The sequence below is a fragment of the Physella acuta genome, unplaced genomic scaffold, assembly GCF_028476545.2.
Source record: "Physella acuta isolate Inbredline_101_S28 unplaced genomic scaffold, ASM2847654v3 ptg000943l, whole genome shotgun sequence".
Classification (NCBI taxonomy): Eukaryota; Metazoa; Mollusca; class Gastropoda; family Physidae; genus Physella; species Physella acuta.
Genome location: NW_026732460.1, coordinates 105,399 through 132,564, shown reverse-complemented (window position 1 = coordinate 132,564; position 27,166 = coordinate 105,399). Strand labels below are relative to the sequence as shown.

At 40.5% G+C, this 27,166-nt stretch overlaps 1 protein-coding gene across 1 annotated transcript in view; it reads left to right on the top strand.

Moving 5' to 3' along the window:
- LOC131953717 (unconventional myosin-Va) overlaps positions 1-27,166 on the top strand; it is a 105,998-nt gene that overhangs the window by 67,751 nt on the left and 11,081 nt on the right. The window contains exons 34-41 of the mRNA XM_059317049.1: positions 588-723; positions 1,449-1,496; positions 2,498-2,539; positions 6,138-6,327; positions 22,172-22,292; positions 24,623-24,700; positions 24,942-25,035; positions 26,978-27,127. Of these exons, the coding sequence (XP_059173032.1) occupies positions 588-723; positions 1,449-1,496; positions 2,498-2,539; positions 6,138-6,327; positions 22,172-22,292; positions 24,623-24,700; positions 24,942-25,035; positions 26,978-27,127 (859 nt within the window). The remainder of the gene's footprint in view (positions 1-587; positions 724-1,448; positions 1,497-2,497; positions 2,540-6,137; positions 6,328-22,171; positions 22,293-24,622; positions 24,701-24,941; positions 25,036-26,977; positions 27,128-27,166) is intronic.

The following is a 27,166-nucleotide window of genomic DNA, read 5'->3' as shown; positions in this document are numbered from 1 at the left end:
AAATAAGAAAGGACCGTTTGTTGTACTCGTCTAGTAATACAAGCGCTAAGTTAGTATTTTAATACACCTAACTATCTTTGACATATATTTCTATCTTCAGCTTGTCTTATTTTAGCTATTTTATTATCCTCCTTGTTGCTTCACAGCTTAAATATACCAATATGCTGCTTGATGTTGATTGTTTAAAGGTTCATTTAGATGTTTAGGGCTGTTTTCAGCAATGACATTTTCTAATGATAGATTTTCTAGCCCTAGTTTTAATATAAAAAGTCAAATGTTCTCTAACTCAATTTAAATTTTAAAATTAGTTTTTGAAAATATAATGAAATTTTTCTCTCTAGGTGCTAGAGGCCAAGATTTTTACAATTTTTACATTTTTAAAAGTTTTATAACAGTGAAATTTGTTTTCCCAGATGTAATTGTTACAAAGTGAAAAATAATAAAATAATAAAATAAATTGAATGTATTAGTTTTTGAAAAGATTGACAACATTGCAATGTGCCTTCCTTGTGCATGTTGTAAGATGTATTTAAGTTTTTACATGTTTTTTTTAAAAAGAGTTACAAGATTGCAATGTGTTTTCCCAGATGCAAGAGTTAGAGAATGACAATGACAAGCTGAGGAGGGAGGTGGCCAAGCTGATGAAGTCTATAGCAGACACTGTTGACTTTGAGAACACATCCAGCAAGAAAAATGCCTCGAAGGCTGGCCAGGAGTTTTTGGGTGAGCTGCCATTTTGTTTTGTATTGTTTGTTTTTATACCATAAAACAGCACACACAGCCATTTTCTTTTTTGGTGGTTGGTTGACTAATACAAAATACATTACTTGATGTTGTAAAACTAAACTAAATGTACAAATGTTGTATGTAATTAATTAACGTCTATAACTATAAATCTGAACACTGAGTAGGTTACCACAGTTACTTCCCTTACACCTCCAAAGGGCAAGGCATTCCATCTGAATGGGTTTACTCCTCTTAAGTAAACAGCTTCTCACTGAAAATTAAAAAAAAAACATTATTTATGATAAGACTAAAAGAAGAACAAATTTTAATGGTCAAAATAAAAGTTTTAAAATGAGTTATTTTGACCATTGTCCTGCAGTCAACTATTACAGCCCGTTATTGTTATTATTGTTGTAGTTTCAACATCTCCAGATATATTAGTTGTGTATTATCATTGACCAATTCCATCATTTTTTTTTTCTTGTACTATAGACCAGAGTGTAGACCCATTAGAGGTGTTTGATGGTTGTAGCCTTAACATCTACAGATATAATAATAGCATTGTATTATCATACAACCCCATAAGTTTTTTTTTCTTGTACTATAGACCAGAGTGTGGACCCATTAGAGGTGTTTGATGGTTGTAGCCTTAACATCTACAGATATAATAATAGCATTGTATTATCATACAACCCCATAAGTTTTTTTTTCTTGTACTATAGACCAGGGTGTGGACCCATTAGAGGTGTATGATAGTGATGAAATACAAGGTATAATCTGCTTGCCGGAATGGTCTTTCTGTTCTGAGTTTTTTTTTAACTCTGTTTTCATTTATTTTTATTTTTGAGCTTCAACCATTTCTTGAGTTGTTGATCCTTGAATGATTTAACTTTTTAAGAAAAGCTTACCTTGTTTTACTCTTGAGTTACCCTTGGTTTCACTTTGATTTTTTTAAAAATAATTGAAAAGATAGATCATGTTGCATGTTGATCTAAAAACACCAGGGTGAATTTGAATTTCCCAAGCTAATTAGATATATTATGGAATTGATTACCAGTCTAACAGCTGCTAGCATTGCTCTGTGTTCCGATGTGTGTGTCCAGAGACTGGGTTTCTTTGGTCCCTCTAATAGGGTGTAGATCTATTTGAACTCACTTGAGAACCTCTAACAGGGCATAGATGCCACCAAGTCACATCAAATGTTCTACAGTTTTTACATAACTGGTCAAGGCATTGTTTCACCCAGCCAACAGACACCCCCCCCTTCCCACCACCACCTTTAAAAAGGTTTTGATATCACTGAAGTTTTATGGTGGAGGCCCTATGCTCCATAAGGAGCAAAGAGGACTAAGTCAAGTCAAGAAGTTTTATTTAAACAAAGAAAATATTTCTTGATTTCAGCATGCATCTCTATTTGATAATACATTTATTCACTTAAAAAAATGACTAAACTTAGTTTAAATTATAAAGTTCCCATGTTAAGTAGCTAATCTATTTCCTTCTGTTTTATTTTTCTTTAAATATGTTGATTATAAGCATTATCCATGATAATTCAATTCCTAATATATGTAACTGTGTTGATCATGATGATTTTTGATATCTGTAACTGTGTTGATCATGATGATTTATGATATCTGTGTATTTCTCATCTCTCTTCGTCCACTGCCTCACTCTTTGGCCTCATCGTTATCGTCTACCTCCTCCTCCACACTCCACTCTTCCTTTTCTCCTCCTCTGCTCCATTCTCCTCCCTCATCTGTTCCTAAACTAGGCTCCAGTGATCAGATGGATGAGCAACTTTCGACTTTCAAGGGTGAGGACACACACCCTCCCCTCCACACTATCACCCCCTCCCTTGTCCACAGCAACCCCCTCCCCACCCTCACACCCCCCTTGTCCACAGCAACTTTTAAGAGTGAGGACACACCCTCCCGCTCCCCCCTCACCCCCACCCCCTTGTCCACAGCAACTGTCAAGGGTGACGACACACCCCACCCTCTCTTCCCTTACCGCCCTTTTGATTTTGGCTCATCGTATCGTATTTTAAAACAGGAAGTACTAAAAGATGCTTTTTAAAGTATTGTTACAAACACCCAACCTCGCCTAACCCTTACTTAGCCCTAATCTTATTTATGACCCTGACCTATTTCTAAACTCCGTACCAGCGATATCGGTAGAAAAAGACGCACAACTAAATTTTCCTGTCGATGAATTTTGTAAGAATCTAGATCTAGTTGTGAAATATAAACGTGAAATGTATAGCATCCAGTGTTTCTTCCAGACTTTTTTTTCTCCGGGGGGGGGGGGCGCGGACACTGTTAAAAGTTCTATATAAATTTTATAAATTTCATTTCGTTCGGGGGGGGGGGGGCGGTAAAAAATTTCGGGGGGGGGGGGGGGGCTTCGCCCCCCGAAGAGATGCCTGGAAGAAACTCTGATAGCATCCACCACTACCCCTCCTCCAGCCCAAGCCACTGTGCATGATTATTTATTCCATTTGATAACCAGCTGTAGGAAATGAAACCGGATATAATCACTTGCAGACGATACTACAAATGTCTAGCCATAACGTCTTCAATCTGATAAGCGGCAGTCCTCATTAGGCGAAGTCACATAATTCTCCTCTCTCCTTCCCATCCCCCCCCCCCCCCCCTCTACTTTTCTTACAACGAACTCCTATTTTTAAACTGAAGTCTATTAACGGCTCAGTTATTTATAGAATATATTGAGATTCTATGGAAGTCTCGTCTCTTGCGTTTTCACGATTATTTTTCCGTTGTATGACGTCACTTGTGTGGCGCGTGCTATTCCAGTCCCACAGTAGATTTAAATATTTTTTTCTCATATAATAGGGAATTTTTTTTTTTAATATGAACGACGAAATATGGCCCCTGATTTTGTGTCTTGTGTTAGTAGCCGATTTGTAGACTTGAGATGTTCAGTAATAATCCAAACTTATTTCGTTTAGAAAATTCCACTTTTTGATAATATATTATGGAAAACGGAAATACCGCTTTGTTGCTACAACAAAGTTCAAATGATATTTCGTGTGTTAAAAATGAAAGTTGAAAGAAAGCTCTAGATCTAAGTCTACCTCTGTGTTGTTTTTCTCTTTTAAATTATTTATTGCTACTGCAAATTGTCCTCCTTTACTTGGTCTACAAAGTTTACTAGATCTAGATCTAATCAATTCTTCTAGTCTTTTTAGACTACAGTTACAGTACAGTGTACAGTCTTAGTCTTTCTTTACTAAATCTAAGACATCTAGATCTAGATCTAGATCTAGAATCTAGATGATGAAGATCTAGATCTAGCTTCTGTTCTAGATCTAGAATCTAGATCAACTCGGGCTGCCTTACCACACCAGCCTGGCAATGCGGCGTGGATCGTTTAGCTTGTGTGTGATTATTGTGTTGTATTTTAAACTCGCCCTTGTCTACCTGCTACTTAAACCGGAACACACGCCAGTTGTCAACAGTACCCTTGCTGATGCGGGTGACCAAATGCTGTATTGACATAATGTGGTGGGGCTCAATAGGTACAACAGCTCAACATGTTGGGTCATTAAGTTAATACTGTTAATTAGTTTTGACAATTAAAATGGATCCACAATGTGATGGTATTTTATGGCATTGTGCAGGGCCTACCCCTAGAGGGGAATATAAGGAGAGGGGTTTTTAGCTTTTGTTATAAAAATAACTTGGAGAGAGTTGTATTTTTTTTTTGGGGGGGGGGGGGTTGTTAAAGAAATGTAATGTAGCATAAAGTTGCATTTTTTTTTTTACAAATAAAGATATTTAAAACATTGTTACATTAGTGAGAGCTATTAAATGGGGAGTTTAATCTCAGCGCCATCAATTTATGGTTTTTGTGGCTATAGGGGAAGGTGGTGGGGGTAAACTTCAGGTTAAACAGTGTGCTGTCCTTCATAGACAACCCTTTAATTATGGCTAATTAGTTCAACTTAATAATTGATACTTAATGTGATGCTCTCTTCTTTTTATCCTGTCTTTCTCTTGTTGATACTTTGCATCAATTAAAACCTACCTTTCATTTTATTTATTTTTGGAGGCACTTAAGTTTAATGTTTGATCATATCTTAAATACAACATTATCATTTAGTCTGAATAATGTAATAAAGCTCCATCACTAAAAATATTAAATTATTTTAATTTTAAATTCTATAAACTATATTCCAATTACCTTATGCTTGAGACCTTATAAAACTGTGTTAATATAGAAAATTGGCAGAACCCATGACTTTTAAAGTATTTTCATTTTAGATATAAAAACTTGCATTGCAATCTTTATTAAGTGCATTTGGTTATTATTGGCATTGAAAAAAAAAAGTTATTTTATCTGATTTGTTTAGATTTTGTTTTAAAATGTACTCCATTTTCCCTTGTAAAGATAAGCACTTCATGTAAATATGTTAGTCTTATTTCTATCTTATGGTAAGTTGAACCCCAGTCTATCCCCACCTTCCCCCACAATCCATAAACAAATGTTTTCTATACAGATTTAAAGATGTACTATTCTTTTCTAATGTATATATAGATTTAGTCCACATAATTTGTATACATTACTTAATGAATTTAAAGTAAATATTAAAACAGTATAACACTTATTTGTTATGAAATTAACACATAACAGCTTACAAAGTATGCAACAATGTAGAACTTATTTAAAGAAGAAATCTTTTATCATTGCATGGCATAACACAAATGATGTGTACTGTCCTCTTTAGTGATAAGCATAGGTGTGTAGTGATGATTTTAGGTAGATTGTGAATAGCTAAATACTTGGACTACTGTCCAGATAAATACTTGGACTACAGTCCAGATAAGTATTTGGACTACTGTCCAGATAAGTACTTGGACTACTGTCCAGATAATTATTTGGACTACTGTCCAGATAAGTACTTGGACTACTGTCCAGATAAGTTTTTGGACTACTGTCCAGATAAGTACTTGGACTACTGTCCAGATAATTATTTGGACTACTGTCCAGATAAGTACTTGGACTACTGTCCAGATAATTATTTGGACTACTGTCCAGATAAGTACTTGGACTACAGTCCAGATAAGTATTTGGACTACTGTCCAGATAAGTACTTGGACTACTGTCCAGATAATTATTTGGACTACTGTCCAGATAAGTAGTTGGACTACTGTCCAGATAAATACTTGGACTACTGTCCAGATAAATACTTGGACTACAGTCCAGATAAGTATTTGGACTACTGTCCAGATAAGTACTTGGACTACTGTCCAGATAATTATTTGGACTACTGTCCAGATAAGTAGTTGGACTACTGTCCAGATAAATACTTGGACTACTGTCCATATAAGTACTTTGACTACTGTCCAGTATGTTGACCAGTAGTGACCTGCCGTGTTGTTGTGTTCCAGCCCAGTTTGAGGCCATGACAGATGAGCTGGACAGGAGGAGAGAGGAGTGTCTGCAGCTCAAGGCCATGCTGGCAGACAGGACCATCACCACACACTCCATCGCCAGGGAGTCCTACGGCGGCAACGACAACCTGGTCAATGAGGACAATGAGCTGGAGATGGCATATAGGACACAGAAGGACTTGAACAGGTCAGTTGGTTTCACTGGTCAGTTGGTTTCACTGGTCAGTTGGTTTCACTGGTCAGTTGGGGCAGCATACAGGACACAGAAGGACTTAAACAGGTCAGTGTTAGACTTAGTTTCACTTGACTCAGATTGGTGAGATGATCAATGGGACAAGAAATTCTTGAACAGGTCAGTTCTAGTTTTAGTTTAACTAACTGTGGGAAACTCTTGAATAGGTCAGTTCTAATTTTAGTTTGATTAATTCAAGACTCAGTTGCATCAATGAGGTGGCACATGGGACACAGAAAATCTGAGAAGAATAGTCTTACTTTTGTTATTGTTAAATGCACTTCAAAGCATTTAAGTTCAGCAAAGATAATTCAAAATATAATGGACAAAACCTAGACCTATATTGGGTTTATTTAGGTGTTAAAAGTATGCAAGCAACAATACATTTAAAAAAAATGTTACATAGTTATTGTCGACTACCCACACAAATTACTTGTCCACTATTAGATCTGACTTCACTTTAAATCATCAGAGAAATAAAAGTATTTTATTTACTTGGGGTTAAACTCTGGACCTTCAGGTAAGGAGATGTATACTCTACTGTACAACCACTCCCCAACATTCTGAATTCTAATAGAATAACAATTAATTAGTGGATGTAATTACAACACCTGTAAAACACCATACAACACCACCACTTGTCAAATACTAGAATGGAACTCACAGGAAAACAGATAAACAGCAAGATATAATAAAGACATCTGTTGAAAAGGAAATGGAAAAACTGGAATGACATGGCCACAGACCTGTATATTGAATACATTAGAACAAACAGATTTAGCCTTTTGTTTCCTAGCGGAGTATTGGAATAAGGAAGAACAATACAGCTCAAAATTGGAATAAGCAAGGACAACTTAATTCAATAACCTGATTGTCTTTGATATTTTTCATCACAGTCAGCATGTGAAAGATTGGCCTACCCATTGTTAAATGGATTCCCCAAGTGTATTGTGTATTGGCTTTGTTATTTTATTTCTGTGCCGTTTCACCTTTCATAATAACCACAATCAATATTAAAACCTGGTTATCAATTGGTGGGGATGAAGAATCGATTGACTGGCCATGAGTTGGATCAATAACCAATAGATTCAATCACTGTGGCGCTATGTGGGGGGACATCATGGAGAGTCTTAGAGCAGATCATGATGGGGCTTAGACCCGCACATAGACCCTCACATAGACCAGGACAAAAGGACTGGCAGACTCAGACCCTCACTTAGACCCTCACTTAGACCCGCACATAGACCCTCACATAGACTCTCACATAGACCAGGACAAAAGGACTGGCAGACTCAGACCCTCACTTAGACCCTCACTTAGACCCGCACATAGACCCTCACATAGACTCTCACATAGACCAGGACAAAAGGACTGGCAGACTCAGACCCTCACTTAGACCCGCACATAGACCCGCACATAGACCTTCACAGGCAGAGATATTTGGCCACTTTTGACCTGACCGCAGACTTCTGAACTTGATGTTGACCTCTGCTCCACTTATCTCAAACTCTGACCCTGCCTGTACCCCCCCACCACACACACCCTTCATCATTCCCCTATTGTTAAACTGAAGGGGCTACTGGTCAGATCATGTTAAGGTCAGGGCAACTCATCACCAGTGTTATCTACTGAACCAGACTATATCTGGTGGTCAGTATTCTGGTCAGTCTAGCTGATACAACATTTCATTTTGATAAAATTGTTTAAGAAAAAGGTTGTATTCCTACTGACCAATGCTTCGAATATGCCACGTGATCATAACTGTAACTCTATGACCCAGACAGCGGCCTTGGGCAGTGGGCTGGACTAGGCTCAAGTGAAAATTGTTGCCCCAGTTACTTGACCTTTGACCCAGTAGCTGACCGCTTATTTGATGGCTTGAAAATGTTGTTCATTATTTTATCACGCCATCGATAACCTCCTGAGTAGTGTCACTATAAAGTATCGATACAGTCCTTGTGTTTCTAATGTAGCGGCAGTAGTCCAGGACTGTTGGATGGCCTGACAGAATCGCTCCCCGGCTGTACTCGAGTCCACCCATGTACACGTTTACTGGACCGTGTGATGCTGGGTCGGTCAAGCAGAGAATTAGCGCCAAATCTGATCGGCTTGATTGTATACTGGGTAATGGGTTGGTGGGGCTTCGTGTTGTAATTAGGGTTTTTGGGACACGGGGTAATTGATAGTTTAGTTGAATCAGGGTTCAAGTTTGTAGAACGTCCCTGAGTCCACCCAGCTCTGATAGGTACCGGATTCATGTTAGGGAAAATTAAGACGGCTGGACATAGTACTGACCATACTATCCTTTCATATGCCGAGGTAACTGAAACAGGTGAACTCTACTTCAATTGCCCATCAGGTTCGAAATGGAATTTTAGTTTCTAATTGACAGTTTGATTTGATACACGGAGTAATTGTCGGTTTGGGTTCTTATAATAACTAGGGTTTCGGGTAGTGTGGTTTTATAATTTACACGTACGTGGTAATGATTAGTGATGTTTTATTCACGGGATAATAATTAGTGATGTTTTATTCACGTGATAATGATTAGTGTGGTTTCATCTAATAGCTTAAGGTTAAGTTGTATGAATTGAAACTGTTACTGTGACTTGCGTTGTTTTACGCTGTTAGCTCTCTATAGTCTCAGGTCTGTGTGTTATTCTAGCATGCACTCAACGACTGCTGGATTTATTTATAGCATGTTTATATCTTAGCACCTCTCTAGACATGCACTTAACGACTCCTGTATTTATTTATATTTATAGCATGTTTATATCCTTCTAGCACCTCTCTAGACATGCACTCAACGACTGCTGTATTTATTTATAGCATGTTTATATCCCCTCTGAGACGTTCAGACAAGTTGTCGCGTAGTTGGTCTATTTATGGCAACAAATATTGGTAGTAATTGTGTTGAATTATTTAGTTAGAGAATAGCGAATCGGGGCGTGGTTTACTAACGTAGTAATCGAACGCTGTTGAAACGATGCCTAGAAGTTACACATAAGTGTGAGAGGTTTTTTTGGTTGTGTGGTATATTGTCTTATCATTTGTAGTGGTTGTAAGAGATAGTGGGATGTGGTTATATATTTAGTGCTTCTTTCAGACATTTTTCTCGGGATGGGGGGGGGGTGTGCCCTATCTCTTGTAGTGGTTGTAAGAGATAGTGGGATGTGGTTATATATTCAGTGTTTCTTTCAGACTTTTTTCTACGGTAGGGGGGTGCCCTATCTCTTGTAGTGGTTGTAAGAGATAGTGGGATGTGGTTATATATTCAGTGTTTCTTTCAGACTTTTTTCTACGGCGGGTGGGGGGGGGGCGGACTAAATTTTCCTGGGGTGGCGGACACTGGTAAAAATAAAAAGTATATAGGGGAGGAGGAGAGATCCCCTCCGAAGAGATGTCTGGAAGAAACTGTATATATTGAGGTTTAGACTAGTTGTGATAGATACGTTGCTGCCGTTTATTTATTGATTTTGTTCATTATGAAATTTTTTTTACTTAAATGTGATGTCAGAGTAGGGTGTCTAGTTGTTGGTCGTGACATTCTCATGTCATGTCTGTCAGATTTAAGGGTGTGATTGACTTGACTGTGAGGTCATAGCTGACTTGTGAGGTGATGGCTGACTTAACTGTTAGGTCATAGCTGACTTAACTGGGAGGTGATGGCTGACTTAACTGTTAGGTCATAGCTGGCTTAACTGGGAGGTGATGGCTGACTTAACTGTGAGGTCATAGCTGACTTGTGAGGTCATGGCTGACTTGTGAGGTCATAGCTGACTTAACAGTGACGTCATAGCTGACTTAACAGTGACGTCATAGCTGACTTAACAGTGAGGTCATAGCTGACGGTGAGATGAAAGGTCGTGATTGACTTAACAGTGAGGTCACTCCTAACTTTTAGCTGACTTCCTGGTTATTTTCGTCTCGGTGTCGTTCAGCTATTAATAGCCCATGTCCCTTGTCTCAGCCCTGATTGACCTTTACCTGTCGTCTCACCTGTGATTATTGTTTCCAGTCGTAAATTAAAGAAGCCGGTGCCGCCTCCCACTAGACGAGTCAGCTGTAGATACAATAAGAGCAGGCAGTTTTTTTTTTGACGATTTTTACCTCCCCCGTCCCCTCCGTCACACATCGTCACAAAAAGCCAGACCTCCCCTAAAATGACGTTACACATCAGCTTACACCCCCACCCCCTCAAAATTGCAGTTGAATTTTTCTTAAAACATCGATATTTTTTCCAAAATCTTGTCAGAACTCTGTCAGCAAAGAGTATTTTAATCAATTCCTATTACAATTTATTAAAACAGTTTTCTAAAACGTGAAATAACGGCAGAAATTCGTTTTATAACATTAATTTTTGTCAATGCGAAAATGTGACGCCCCACCATGTAACCCCCCCCCCCTCCCCCTAATCACACACCGTCACAACATTACGGACCCCCTCCCCCCTTGAGTGTGACGTCATTTATGGACGACCCCCCCCCCCCTAGCTATACCACGTGTGGGGTGACTTAATTCAGCCACCGTGAACATCCTCAGGGCCCAGTCAACCAGTCTGTATTGTAAGCTGTTGACCCGCTGTGGTATGGGATGATACAATAGGATTAGTCCAGTTGATGCTCATCTGCGCTGACCGTTGACCAAGGTTTAGATGTTATTCGCGAAATAGCTGAGACATTTTTTTTTCTTACCTCCCCTTGTGGGCGTGGTTTTTGCGAGATGCGTAGAAAAAAAAATCCCGACTTGAAAAAGGGGACACAATCACGCCGTTAACCGTGCGGGAAGGGAGGGGAGGCGATCTAAAGGTGTCGTCAAGAAAAGGGGAACCTAAGACGGCCGTGTTGTGGCATGTCGCCCGCGCGGACGATACCCCGCGGCGTCGTAATCGTCGCGAGGCTCCCTACGCTAAACGCTTCGTACTCGTCTGTCACGTAGTGTCGATACCGTCACGTGTTGCCGTCACATAACAGGAAGGCCCTGTGTGTGTGTCACTATGGGTGTGCTAGTGTGTTTGTTTGGGATGTGTTGAGCACACACAACAAAACTTGGATAAACTCCACCAGGGGCTGGTGAGAAGTTCCCCTCACTCTTATGTTCACGTTGGTTCAAGTTTTTTCTTCAACTTTGTTCATGGGATAGCCGTGTGTCAGTCAGTAAGTCGTGTGTCCACCTGTGGAATGTCGGGATTGTGTCTTCCACTGACAGCAGGATATGTCATCTTATGTGCTGGAATGTCGCCCTTTTCACGTGGATAAACTTACTGTGGCATGTAACCCGTAGACTTGATTTCAATTAGGACTTTAGTTGGTTGGCCTGTTAAACTCAATGTTTTGCTTGTCCTTACATAATACGTATTACACTAGCTCCCATATGTAATGAGTTAGCTGTACATTTTACATAGCTTCGTGTTAAATCGTCTTATAATGAGCATCTGTAGGATCAATTCCGGGTGTTTTCTTGTTAATCCACTCACCTATCACTAGAACACGATGACATATCGAGTAATTATTTATTTACAGATTTGGCTACCTGTTTATGTGATTGCTGTTTACGGGACTAAAGCTAGTTATCTTTGGATCTACATTAGTGTTAGGTTTAAAACTATAATATTACTGAAATAGTGCTTGTTATAAATTGGGTTGGGCATATTGAGACTGTATGTCAAGTACCGCTACTGAGGTCCCTGAAGTGTTTATGAACACCTTGATATAACAGTTACTGGTCCTGATTGTATTATTGTACTATACCGCGTATTATTATAACTCCGGTATGATTAGTTTAGTAGTAAACAGTTTTTCCACGTTCCATTTCAATAATATTTATCTTTTTGTTTTGTTTTCGGTTGATGCTTGAAGCAGTTGTTAATTTTAATAAAGATAATTGATTAACATCAATTTGTGTTTTCAAAGACCGTATCAAGACTAATAAATACATTTGTACCAAACATTTTTAAAGTAGATTTTGATGTCAGCAGATCATGTGCCATTGAAGGCTTCAGTAGTTTTATGTCTGCTTGTATTACCAGGTTTCATGTCGTTAACTAGACGTACCTCGGCTGCTCCTGTTAAATGACACAGTTTCTCCGGTCTATCTGTTTAGAACACCGGGTACTGACACTGTTCCACATATTGTTGTTGAGGTTATGTTCACCTTGGTTATTGCCCTTCTTTTTTTTTATTGCTAGTTATCTTAAGGCTTTCTCACAAGTCACAGGTCTAACTGTGTAGATTAAGTGGTTCTGACTTTTCTACAAATCAGTCTGTTGTTATTGTTGAGGTTAAGTTCACCTTGGTTATTGCCCTTCCTTTTTTTTATTTTACGGCATAACCCTCTCCGTGATAAAACCTCATCAAATAGCCTACAACATGAATGTACACATGTAGGTTATCAGCAGGTTTGTTGTGTCCTCTGTAAGAGGTGTAGACCCTGTTATATGGGGACATGTCACCTTCATCTGATTATATGATCACACGGACCAAATAGATATGCTTTCTTCTCTGATATACTGAGGGCTAAAGAGGCGCTATATTCTCTGATCGTACACGGGTCATATCGATGCTTTACTGTGTGATCTTATACTGACGGTATCAATGTTTTATTATGTGATCTCACAAGGGCTATACGTGTGTTTTATTTTCTGATATTAAACAGGCTATAAAGCAGCTATACAGGTTTCCAATGCCCCCCCCCCCCGGGCTTACATGGATGACCATGACATTGGTGTTAGATCCCTGCTAGATAAAAACCTTCCCATAGGCGCCGTGCACAATTTTTTGTCCTCTGATGTTTTGTAGTCACGCCCACCTGGGATCGTTAGAACGTCTCAGTCTGTGATTGGTGTCTGTGTCTCAGCCGTCTCGTGTCACTTACGGTGTGATTGGTGTCTGGTTGTGGTGTCTGGTTGTGGTGTCTGTGTCTCAGCTGTCTCGTGCCACTTACGGGGTGATGGTGTCTGGTTGTGGTGTCTGTGTCTCAGCTGTCTCGTGCCACTTATGGTGTGATTGGTGTCTGATTGTGGTGTCTGGTTGTGGTGTCTGGTTGTGGTGTCTTTGTCTCAGCTGTCTCGTGCCACTTATGGTAGTGTTGGTGTCTGGTTGTGGTGTCTTTGTCTCAGCTGTCTCATGCCACTTATGGTAGTGTTGGTGTCTGGTTGTGGTGTCTGGTTGTGGTGTCTGTGTCTCAGCTGTCTCGTGCCACTTATGGTGTGATTGGTGTCTGATTGTGGTGTCTGGTTGTGGTGTCTGGTTGTGGTGTCTGGTTGTGGTGTCTGGTTGTGGTGTCTTTGTCTCAGCTGTCTCGTGCCACTTATGGTGTGATTGGTGCCTGGTTGTGGTGTCTGTGTCTCAGCTGTCTCGTGCCACTTATGGAGTGTTGGTGTCTGGTAGTGGTGTCTTTGTCTCAGCTGTCTCATGCCACTTATGGTAGTGTTGGTGTCTGGTTGTGGTGTCTGGTAGTGGTGTCTGTGTCTCAGCTGTCTCGTGCCACTTATGGCGTGATTGGTGTCTGATTGTGGTGTCTGGTTGTGGTGTCTGGTTGTGGTGTCTGTGTCTCAGCTGTCTCGTGCCACTTATGGCGTGATTGGTGTCTGGTTGTGGTGTCTGGTTGTGGTGTCTGGTAGTGGTGTCTGTGTCTCAGCTGTCTCGTGCCACTTATGGTGTGATTGGTGTCTGGTTGTGGTGTCTGGTTGTGGTGTCTGTGTCTCAGCTGACTCGTGCCACTTATGGCGTGATTGGTGTCTGGTTGTGGTGTCTGGTTGTGGTGTCTGGTTGTGGTGTCTGGTAGTGGTGTCTGTGTCTCAGCTGTCTCGTGCCACTTATGGTGTGATTGGTGTCTGGTTGTGGTGTCTGGTTGTGGTGTCTGGTTGTGGTGTCTGGTTGTAGTGTCTGTGTCTCAGCTGTCTCGTGCCACTTATGGCGTGATTGGTGTCTGGTTGTGGTGTCTGGTTGTGGTGTCTGGTTGTGGTGTCTGGTTGTGGTGTCTGTGTCTCAGCTGACTCGTGCCACTTATGGCGTGATTGGTGTCTGGTTGTGGTGTCTGGTTGTGGTGTCTGGTTGTGGTGTCTGGTTGTGGTGTCTGGTTGTGGTGTCTGTGTCTCAGCTGTCTCGTGCCACTTATGGTGTGATTGGTGTCTGGTTGTGGTGTCTGGTAGTGGTGTCTGGTTGTGGTGTCTGGTTGTGGTGTCTGGTTGTGGTGTCTGGTTGTGGTGTCTGGTTGTGGTGTCTGTGTCTCAGCTGACTCGTGCCACTTATGGCGTGATTGGTGTCTGGTTGTGGTGTCTGGTTGTGGTGTCTGGTTGTGGTGTCTGGTTGTGGTGTCTGGTTGTGGTGTCTGTGTCTCAGCTGTCTCGTGCCACTTATGGTAGTGTTACCACACGATGTAAATATGATTGGCAAGATGCCGCTACATTCGTCTGGTTTTCTTTCACTGACCGTTTGTTTACAACTTTTTTTGTTTCGACTGTTAGGACTGCTGGGCTGTTGAGTTTTTCTCTCATGGTTTGTTGTAGTCTCACCAAAAGTGTGATTTAGTTGTCTTTTCTCTTAACTCGGTTCATAAACTACTCTCTCAGATCTGACGGTTCGTGGTGCAGATCAAGTAGAGTTCATCTGTTTTCGACTGCCTATTAAGGGACATTGTAGTCAGCACTATATTATTCCGATTTTACCCCTAAAAAATAGCTAGGCTTGAAGACACGTATCCCATGTATCTCTACCTACCTCTGATGTTTCTATATGTCCTACACTAAGAATACATAGTGAAGACATCATAATCATGTTGTAAAACTCGTATCTCTGATACTGAGTGCAGAATGTTTCACATGTAACAGTCAGTGTAAGTGACATTGTGACCCTGTCACATGTTCAGTGTGACACCACCACTGTCACATTGTGACACCACCATTGTGACACCATCACTGTCACATGTTGAGTGTGACACCATCACTGTCACATGTACAATGTGACACCACCATTGTCACACGTACAATGTGACACCACAATTGTCAAATGTACACTATGGTGACCCTGTCACGAGACACAAATGTCACGATATACAACATGACCCATCCCTCGGGTGACCCTATCTTTACCCAGACTTTGTGTCTGTGTACCGTGTTGGGTCGTAGGTACAGGTCAACATTCCTCACAATTCCTCCTGGTCTCTGCTTACATCTGTACACACGTCTTAATGGTACACATCTGTAGGGGAGCCAACCTGGTCTCTGCTTACATCTGTACACACATCGCGATGTGTCCGAGTTAAAGTGTTTAGTTTCTTTTTAAAATACCAATGTTTCTTACCGAGGTTTAGGGGTGTTAAGATGGGAAGTGACCAGCTCTTGGGTGACCATTCAACCACATGGGACCCCGACCCCGTGTAGTGTGGAGATGACCAGCGTCCAGCTGCTGTTGTTGTCGTCTTGTGAGGGCAGTCTGTGTGTCTGAGGACTCACCTTGTTTGTTGGTGTCACGTCCGTGTGATATTTCTCACGATCGTGGCACAAACACGACGCAGACGTGTGGCGTCGTCACAGCCAGCACACGTCTGGGTGACAACACGGCGACCTCCACTACATGTGTCAGCTCCACCGTTACACACAAAGTCATCTCAACTCCACCGTTTAACACATTCAGCCGTCTCAACTCCACCGTTTCAGCGATGGGCCATCTTCACCACCTAACACAAATACGTCTTACTTAGGTCATATCACTATTTTTGAGACCTTCTTGTGAAAAGTAGGGTTTTGTCCCATAACTTTTGATCTTTGCGTAAGTTAATTTTGATTGGTTACTGTTCTTTATTTTTATACTACTGTTGGTTACTTAAAGGATATATTCGATGTATATTTTTGTTGAATGATGCATGAGTTGAGTACCAACATAAAATCACAAGTCCTAGCTCTTAACATATAGAACGACTGAATTCACGCCATAATGAGTCAAATAGATGTTACTTTCCATCTCTATATAATGTGTACAGCAACCTTCTCAGTTGACGGCGTCAGCTACACCGTTTAGTTTAGATTGTGTACGCTCTAATGGTCGCCCATGACCCCCTACCCCGGTCATGTTTATAAGTGAGCACTTATTATATCAACCTCGGATGCCGTGGCACGTGTGTGTCACGTGACTAAAGACCGCTGTACGTGGCACCCAATGAGGGTCTATGGTGCAGGTCGGATATAAAACGTGGCCCAATGTCTAACGTGCTATGACGTCATGTCTGCCATGACTCATTGGGCCACAGTTAACCTTTTCCTACCGGGTTTTGTCTTTCTCCCGCTGTGGTAATAGGCGGCGTGATTGATGGTAAGGTGGGTCTCAGGGTAGGCCCTAATGGGGGGGGGGGGGGGGGGGGGTCAGGGTAGGCCCTAATGGGGTGGGGGGGTGTGAAGGTATGGCAAAATGTGGGGGGGGGGGCAAGGTATGCCCATATGGTGTGTATGGGGGAGTGGGCGTCAGGGTCTACCCTAATGTGGGGGGTGGGGGTGTCAGGGTATGATCTTATGTGGGGGGGAAGGGGGCAGGGTATGCCCTATTTCTTTTTTTTTTGGGGGGGGTGTCAGGGTGTATCGGCTTGCTTTATTGCTGTGGGATAGTATGGTGTTTGGGTATACTCTAATGTTGGGGGGGGGGGGGGGGCAGGGTATGTCCAAAGTGTGTGTGTGGAGGGTTTAACATTTAAGTGTTTAAGCTTGCTCTATTGCTGTGGGATGGTATTGGTGTTTTGGTTGGGTATGCCCTAGTGGTGTTTGTGTGTGTGTGTGGGGGGGGGGGGTGAGATAGCCGTAATGGGACAGTGATTGACTGCAATGGGTGTCCACTGATTTACCATGAGGCATAAACCTTGAGACATGAACAAAGACGAACAAGACAAACAAGTGGTGTCTATCTCTAGACCTTCTGGTCCGCTATATTACCCGTTGTGTACATGATGTGACTTCTTTCCTCCTTGATTCGTCTCATACACATACACACACTCACACATACACATGTTTGTGACACAGGATATATATATATATATATATATATATATATATATATATATATATATATATATATATATATATATATATAATATATCAGACAAAATATCACTCCCTTTTGTCGCAATCGTTGACTACATTCAACATCCCCCCCCCACCCATTCACTCACACAAAACCACACCCTGGCTCCCCTAAAACTATAAATAAACCACCTAAAGACAGTGATTAACGGGGATAATAATTATCGCCTAATGTGTTAAGGGTAATGGCTCTGTGTGTTCACTTGACCGTGTGTGTGAGCTGACCCCCCCCCCCCCCCCACACACACACACAAACACGCCGTTATGGTGTAAAAACCATAGCAACGGGAAGCCATACTTGAAGCGTTGGATGACGGACGAGAAACTGTGAGCAAACTAACTTGAGTGTGACATGTTCCACTGTTGACTTGTTAGTCTTAGAGGTTTTGTTGAACTAGGGAATGACGTCAGCTGGATCTGACACTGTCGCGAAAGGCACTTGAGAAGTTTGGTCTTAGATAAGATCTATGGACGGTGTTAGCATAGCACCTACAGGGTTTGGTCAAATCTAGTAGGTCTAGGTGGTGACTGGCGACCCTGGGCCAACAACTACGTCTACCTGTATAGGGGTTGATCTCCGTAGGCCTATACTCGCGTGCAACTGTCCGCCCGTATACTTGTTGTCCTTATCACCATGGCTACGCCGTGAACTCTATGGCTTTGTTATAGAGTTGTCGGACTTGATCCGCCATTACTGGACAATGGGGGTTACGTCACGGTTTTTGTTTACACGGCTTGAAACGTCATGTTTGGCCGTCCCGCATGGCGTCACATTGTCATGTGGGGGGTCGGGGTTACCCGATAATGCCACTTGGTGATGCAACAAGTGACCAAGACAAAAATTTGTGTTAGTGCTGTTGTATTGCTTGACAACAAAATCGATTTGAGTTTGACTTTGATCTTTTTACATTTTTTTTAAAGTCTGTGGCGGCACTAGAGTCACACTGATCTATTGTTGGCTTTACTGTTATCTCCCTACTACGGCATTGCGCCATACTGATCTATTGCTGGCTTTACTATTATCTCGCTAATACAGGATTGCGCCATACTGATCTATTGATGGCTTTACTATTATCTCGCTACTACGGCATAGTGCCATACTCAGCCATACTGATCTATCTTAGACACACGTAACTAGAAATTGTAAACGCTCACTCCCCCCCCTCCCCTTTATTGTGTGCATTGTTTCCATTATGTATCTCTGTATGCATTGTTTCCATTATGTATCTCCAGTACTTCGGTGCCATGCCATTATTTTAGAAACCCTTCTCTCTCTTTCTTCCTGCAAATATTTTCATAGATTAGACCTCAAGGTAACTTAGTTGTTTCCGGTGTTTTGAATGTGTTGCTATATGGTGCAACCTTTCAACAAAAAACAGTTTACAGCGTCATGTCTTGCTCTTGTCCCTACTGTCGTCCCCCCCCCCCCCTGTCCAAACTCAAACAGTTTTTAGCCATGTAAACACAGTACTCCCCCTGCCCTTGACGCAGTGACTTAGAGTGTAGAGAGTTAATCCCCCCTGAAGTCGGGGTGTCCACACCAAACCTTCACTTCTCATTGACTTTCTAATGGCGGCCACACAGACGATATTTGCCGCCCAGCTCAGCAAACAACAAAGGGAGATTACACACAATTCACAACAACAGCTTTCTCCTCAGACTAGAGTTGTCTGCCCATGGCTTACAGCAATGTTGAAACATTTCAACTCCCCCACAGTATTATTTATATTTCTCACAGTCTGCTATGTTGGATGTCCCTTTGTTTACTATCTATGGATATCTTGTCACAATAATGTATTTTGATCAAATAGAATTATGGTTTTAAATAACAGTGTTGGTGCTAAACTTTCTGTGTGTAGTAGTTCCATTGTGGTCAGTTGGTTATACACTGTGTATGGTAATGGTTGTATTTTTTTATTCACCTTTTCACATGTGCAGTGTCCTTTTGACATGCATTGACTTTTTGTCATGCATTAAAGTTTGAAGCTCTTCAGCTTTTTTTAAAGTAAACTTAAGCAGATGAAAGGGGTTGGGAATGTTGAATTAATTAAATCTAAGGATGATTTGGTTGTGTTTTTAATGTCCCTAGTCCATATCACAATAAGAGAGAGGTATTTGATATAGATAAGCACATGGAGATCAGTTTTATACATGTTTTGTGTGTTTAGCCATTTTATTGTGGTGCCAAGTTTGCTTGTGAGAAGTTTCTGATAAAATATGTCTTCCATATAGTGTAAAACCTGAAGAAAATGTCTGGATTTTACTGGTGTATGTTGATGGATATTGACTTACAAAAAACTACATTGATTTCTACGATGATCTGATATATGTTAGACAAGGGGAACCACCCTTATTCCCCTGAAATGGCAGAGTAACTGTCCTTGAAGTACTGAGTGGTTGTAGTACAGCCTGACAAAAGTTGTGATAATGGCAAGTCCTGTCAGTGACACAGTGGCTGCTGTAGTGTCAGGGACTGACCCATCTGGTGCTAGAGATGTTCCAGACATCAATGTTGAGATGGTGGCTGGTGGCGATGGTGAGGATGATGTGGGGGATGGTGGGCCACACAACAGGTCCCATGAGAGCATCTCCAGCCGGAGGACTATCATAGAGGCTGACGACTTTGCCAGCTTCCTGGCCCAGGATGACGACGATGACATGGATGACTTTAAGGATGAGGATGTGGATTATGAGGTGACGGACGACGGGGTTCTGAACATGGATCTGCTGACCCGCGCTGGGGAAAACCCGTACATGCTGGACTTCACAGCGGGGATGATGGGGGACAGCGAGGTGGAGGGGGAGGAGGATGATGATACCCTGAGTGACAACGACGACGGCAGTCTAGAGAACGGGCAGACAAAGTCCACCCCCAGGCAGCACTTTGACCCCGAGCGAGGGCCCAACCCTTATTACAAACAAACCAGGTCGTGGGTCAAGCATGCGCGGACTGTCCACCAGAGGTCTGGCACCAAAAATGAGGAGTCAATGTCAGACTCTGAAGAGTTTGACTCCCCTCCTCGTAATTTAAGAGAGGAAATTAACAATAACGTTGGCAAGTTTTTCCCCATTGGTGGACCCCTGGGTTCCAGTTTAATAAACTCTTCCAGTGATGAGGAACTGTCCCCAGGTGGGCCGTTGACCCCTCGGACAGGCACCGGCATACCTGGCCTGTCCAAATTTTTTATCCCCACTACTGATGAGCTCCAGTTTAAAATCCCCCCGGCTCCGTCGCCAACGTTCCCCAAGAGTCAGTTCTACAGATCTGGTCCGCAGCCACGCCCAACCTCGCCTGTAAGCTTCACCCCCCAGACCCTGCCTTCAGCCTTCACACCCCCCTCACAGAGCAGCCCTAAACAACTCAGGAAGTCACTGCCACAAAACCACGACGCTGACAACTTCACCAGACACCCCAACAGTACAGCCGCGCCCAGCCAGCGTCGCTACTCCTACTCTGACTCTCAGGGCGCCACCCACCAGCGTAACTTGTACAACCAGCCTGCCCCACAGGACAATGGTGTGCCACAGTACTCGCTGCATACAGCAAACCACAGCTCCCGTCTGTCATCCAGCATGGAGAATCTGACACCCAGCGTCATGCAGCAGCAGGAGGAGTATCAGCTGCAGGATGACGCACTGCATGATCCCACTGACCACATGCAGAGGGTCAACAGTCTACCTAACATGGGCAACTTTTTAACTGGGCTCTGTAAAAACTGTGGCTTCTCTAGGCAGGATTACCTCTTTAAAATACAGTAAGTACAGTCTGCCTAACATGGGCAACTTTTTAACTGGGCTGTGTAAAAACTGTGGCTTCTCTAGGCAGGATTACCTCTTTAAAATACAGTAAGTACAGTCTGCCTAACATGGGCAACTTTTTAACTGGGCTGTGTAAAAACTGTGGCTTCTCTAGGCAGGATTACCTCTTTAAAATACAGTAAGTACAGTCTGCCTAACATGGGCAACTTTTTAACTGGGCTCTGTAAAAACTGTGGCTTCTCTAGGCAGGATTACCTCTTTAAAATACAGTAAGTACAGTCTGCCTAACATGGGCAACTTTTTAACTGGGCTGTGTAAAAACTGTGGCTTCTCTAGGCAGGATTACCTCTTTAAAATACAGTAAGTAGTGCAGGGGGGATCACATGTAATACAGTAAGTACAACAGGGGAGATTACCTCTAATAAAGTAAGTACTGCAGGGGAGATTACCTCTTTAAAATACAGTAAGTAAACAGGGGACATAATTCTTTAGAATACAGTCAGTACTGCAAGGGGAGATTACCTCTTTAAAATACAGTAAGTACATGAGTATATAAATAATATTAGAATAGCCTTTTAAAATCAGTTAAAGGGAGTCTTAACTGTTATAGAAATGCAGTTTATTATCCTGAACTATTTAAAATACATATTATATAGTTCATAATATTAACTTGAACAGTGACTGTTGCTACTTATATTTATATAGATCTTATTATTTAACTATTAATTAAGCTCATAACTGTATTTTGAAACTATGTATATGTTGATCATTACACTTTGAGCTGTCTCCACAGTAATGAGGTAATCAATATTACTAATTAATAGGGTAATTCCAGAGCCTGTTTTTAAATATATTTAACATGATTCCATCAGCCTGTCACAAAACACATCAAGGTTTAGTAAGTTTAACTGAAATGTTCCACTCTAAACCTGATAGAGACCTTATGTAAGAAGTTTATTTTGTTTCCTTCAGACTACTACAGACGCAGCTAGAGAAGACAGAGAAGGAGATGAAGAAGAAAGAGAAGCAGTGGATGGCTGATATAGGGGAGCTAAAGAAAGAGAATGACAGACAGCAAAAGATAATTAGTCAGGTACTGCGGCTGTTGGGGATGGGGATGTGTGATGTTGTACTGTCATGGTTAGCTGTTGTTGTAGACTTTTTATTGTTTCATGTTGGGGGTGGTGATGTGTGATGTTGTACCGTCATGGTTAGCTGTTGTTGTAGACTTTTTATTGTTTATTGTGCTAGCAGATAGATGGGTAGGTTACAATTGGTTGATATCACATACCAATCAAGCATTCATTAACATTTTTATCTCAGCACATAGTAAACAGCTGTTCTTGTTTGAAGCGATTATTTACTAATAAATCATTTAGTCACATAGTCAGTAAAACAGGGAATTTGTGTAAACAATTGCTTATGTCATAAGTGAGTAAATCTGATACTATGTTACCAGAGGTGTTCTTTGCAATGTTGGAAGTGGGGGGGGGTGGTTAATATTCTATAAAGAAATATAAAAGATCATCATAATTTAGCTTATTTTGATTAAAATATAACCTGGGCTAGCCTCTGTCTACCAAATTAATGTCCCATACCCCACACATCTGACTTTAACCACACCTGTTTTCAGCTGAGGCGCCGAAATAATGTAGGTAAACACTAATTCCAGAGCTAGCTTTTTGAAACACATTAACAGAGAAATAACACGGTCACTCTAGAGCAATGACTGCATGGTTAACCCTGCCTGATGGGTGTGTCTGATGGATGTTCTGGCATCATGCATGTCTGGTCTGTCATCTGGTCTGTTGTCTGGTCCTGTTGTCTGGTCCTGTTGTCTGTCGTCTGGTATGTTGTCTGGTCCTGTTAGTTATTCCTTTTGTTCCAATGTCTGGTCCTTAAGCCTTGCAGAGTCCCATTGTTTGGTCATTTAGTCCTGTTATCATTTTGTGTAGTTGTTAGGTCCTATTTGTCCTTTGGTATGGTCTTTTAGTCCTGATGTATTGTCCTGTTGAATGGATATGTTATTTAGTCCTGACGTAGTGTCCTGTCTAAAGGAAAGTTATTTAGTCCTGATGTCCTTTAGTATAGTCATTTAGTCCGATGTATAGCCCCACGGCCCTTGCAGTATAGTCCTATAATGTGGTACTAATGTTATACAGTATTGTTGTACTTTTATGGTGTGTTGCACAGTGGAATGCCAGTTTGTCAGTGCACATGTTTGTCATGTAATAGTAATAAAAAAAAAAACATTAAGAATAACACAAAATATCAATATCTGTCAGCAAAAAATATATATATGAAAACTCAATATAAATTTGAAAGCGTTTGGAAAAAGATTTTAAAAAATAATTACAGGTAAAGTATATTATACTTTTTTATTTTTTAAACCTAGTTGAAACCGATGTTTAAGTAAGATTTTATTTAATTTTTTTATTGCTTTGCTCATCACAGTTTAAGCTAAACTATGTTCTTTAAAACTACATGCAAAACAATGTTTAAGATTTTTAAATAATCTGTTTTTTAATGCACTAAAGGGAAAAAAAAATAATTTCGGCCTTTTATTTTGACTAGATGTTTCATGTATATAAAGCTTGTTAAAAAATTAATCTAATTCGTAGTCTATATTTTATTTTAATTAAATTATGTGAACTTATTTTGTCAATATTAAATCTTTAAGGTGTTTAAACAAATTTGTGAAAATCCCTTTGCCTGTTTTGTGTGAAAACCATGTGATTTGTGTTGTGTGAAAAAAAGTGTTGCATGTGATTTATGTTGTGTAAAAAAAGTGTTGCATGTGATTTATGTTGTGTGAAAAAAGTGTTGCATGAGATTTATGTTGTGTGAAAAAAGTGTTGCATGTGTTTTATGTGTGAGTACCCAGCATGTGTGACTGAGTGAGATAGTGCCATGCACACAAATGTCATGATCCACCCACACTAACAAGCTACAGCATGCCATGGTCCAGAGCCCACAATTTGTGCTGCATGTGTGGTCAGCTTGTGGTCAGTTTAGCTACACATTTCAAAAAACCAAAGGCTGCATCTGATATTAAGACTTGTGTGTGATTTACATTGCTTATTCAGATTGGAAGTGTTTTTTGGCTACATTTATGTGGGTGGAAAATTTAAAATGTGAAGATTTGTTTTTAAAAAAATGATATTAGGGACTGTGTAAGATCTTGTATTTGTTGTAGACCTTGAGTTTCTAATTAATTAATTACCAACCAAATTAAGTTTATTTCATATTTGGTTTCCATACAAAAAATAAAACTTCGATTAGAGTTATTTCCCTTTACTATTTTTTTAATATCCTTAACAATGAAAATCAGCTGTTTTCACAAGTTGTTTCAGTATTGAATGAAAACAGATGTCATTTTTTATCACTGATTTGTTCCTATTAATTTTGATTTGTGTTTTATAGAGTTTAAACCTGGGACCGGAGGCTAGAATAGAGGCCACCATGCAGCATGAGATTACAAGACTGACATCTGAAAACCTGGTCAGTGAATTCTTTTTTTCATCATCTCAAATGTTGTTCACACTTCATGTTTTCATAGTTTGGGTCGCACTCAAAGAACTTACTTATACAAGAGTGCTGATAATGTTGTCATACACTTTTTTCTATGTAGTGATGTAAATCTGTAAGTTTGTGTATCAGATGTGGAAGTTACATAGTGTATGAGTCTATAAAAAATTGTGTTAACTGTTTGAGTCAAACTGTTTGATCTTGTATTGCCTAGGACCTGCGTGAATCTATAGACAAGCAGACAGACCAGATCAGGAAACTGAAGAAAATGCTCAAAGTTTACGCCAAGAAATTGAAAGATGGAGAAGGTAGGTGGATAATGGTTTAAGAAATATTTTTTTTCTTGACCCTGAAAGTTGCAGTAGAACATGTGTTGACTTGTTGGCCTCATAAAAATGTTTTTCTGCAAGTATTTTTATCCTCTAGGTGACCTAACCTTAAATGTAATCCGATATTTAAAGAAAAAAACAACCCAAAAGAAAACTGTTGCTTTGCTTGGTATTTAACCAGAACCAAAATATTTTATTAGTTGATAAAATTGTTGTTATACACCTATGATTAGTAATAGAAAATTCTAATTATTGCTGTGCTTGTGGGCTATGTCAGCACAGGTGCTATTAGTCTTTGATGCTTGAATGTGTATTTTCTTGGAAATAAAGCACTTGGTTGATTATTTTCTATATGAAAGGCCCTATATTTTATTATCAGTATACATCTTAGCTCTCTAGTACCACAAATGCACTTAGATTATTTTATGTTGATTACACTAAATGAATGAACAAGTGCACTGTGTAGCTGAGCTGTCCATAGGACACTTGACCTAACTGACCTTTCTCTCCCCCCCCCCCCTGCTGCCCATAAGGATGGCCAGACAAATGGAACTGGGTCAGACCATCCATGTCTGTCAACTCTGAACTGGGTATCTTCCTCTTTGGTGTCTGTCTAGTAGAATAGGGTTAACTGTTGTCTGTCTGTTAAAGTAGAGGCCTGTTTGCTTTTAAATTCACTGTTTAGCAGAATTCTATATATGGTGTCACATAGCATTGCAACATGTTGCTTTCACACAATCGTTAGACTAGTTTACTGTAATCCTACCTGTACACAGTACTTCCACTGCAGTACATAGCTCTACAGCATCTATATTACAGTGCCAGAATACACAGAACATTATTACAATTCTCAAGCTGCATGCAGTGATAAAAGTCAGGTGCATTGTTATCACATGCAGCATAGAGAATGCGATGGCGTGGCCTCCCGGTAGAAATCTAGACTGCTAACCAGATAGTCTTGTTTGAATCCAACCAGCTATGATGGGTACCTAACTCATGTTAGGGAAAGTAAAGGTAACTGGGCATAGTGTTGGCCACATTATTCCTCTGTATGCCGAGGTCACAGAAACAGGTGAACTCTACTTCCCTTGCCCCATGGACTGTCAGGTTCAAAATGGGAATTTATACAGTATTGAAAGATTTATTATTTGTAAAATATATCTGTCATTAAATAAGACTTTCAGAACACCAAGCACTCAAAATGAAGATACACACTAGCTTTTTTCCCCTTTAAGGAAACATTGTTTATGAGCACACACATTCATGTTTTATTCAAACTTGCTGTTGTTATTCAAGTGTTGTTTTTGGGTTTGTTTTTTTTCTTTTGTTTTCTTTTTCATCTGATCTCACTGTTAGGTAGATGGATGTCCTAATGAATTAAGAACAAATGAATTCATGCCATTGTTGTGTATAAATGTTGCATCTGTGTCTTTTGTCATTTGCTCTGTCTAAATTGAAATATATATTCCCATCTTACTTACGTAGCCTTGGTTAAAAGTTTGATTAAAGTAAACTTTAAACACATTGTTGTATTGACTGACAATTTTTGTCTTTGATCACATGACATGGCTGCAGTTTTTGGTGTAGAAATGATCAGGTGTTAAATGTCATAAACACTTTAGCCATGATCACTACTTACTTAATTATTTCATATGAAGTAATGTTCTTGGTTCTTTCCCTTGGTTTACTAGATCTTATTTTTCCTATCTGTAGTAACAATATGCATGAGTAGTTTTGAATAATAATTTTCTAGATTTTAGAGTCCGATTTTTAAAATGAATGAACTGCTTTTTTTTTTTAAAAATAAATAAAAGATCAATTGTTTTACAAAAATGAATGTATTTATGTAGATATCACTTTGGTGTATTTATTAAGGTGTTGTGTGGATCCAATGTCTGATGGTGTTTTGTTTATTTACCAGCGGCTGAGATTGCAGCGGAGCTGGAGAACGAGGAGAATACCACATCCACGGATACCATGGCAACCGTCATCCACAGGGAGAGGTCTTACATGGGCATGTTGGAGTACAAGAAGGAGGATGAGAGCGCTCTCATCAAAAACCTGGTGCTAGGTGAGTTGACTGACCACTGGTCAGCTGTATGGCTGGGTG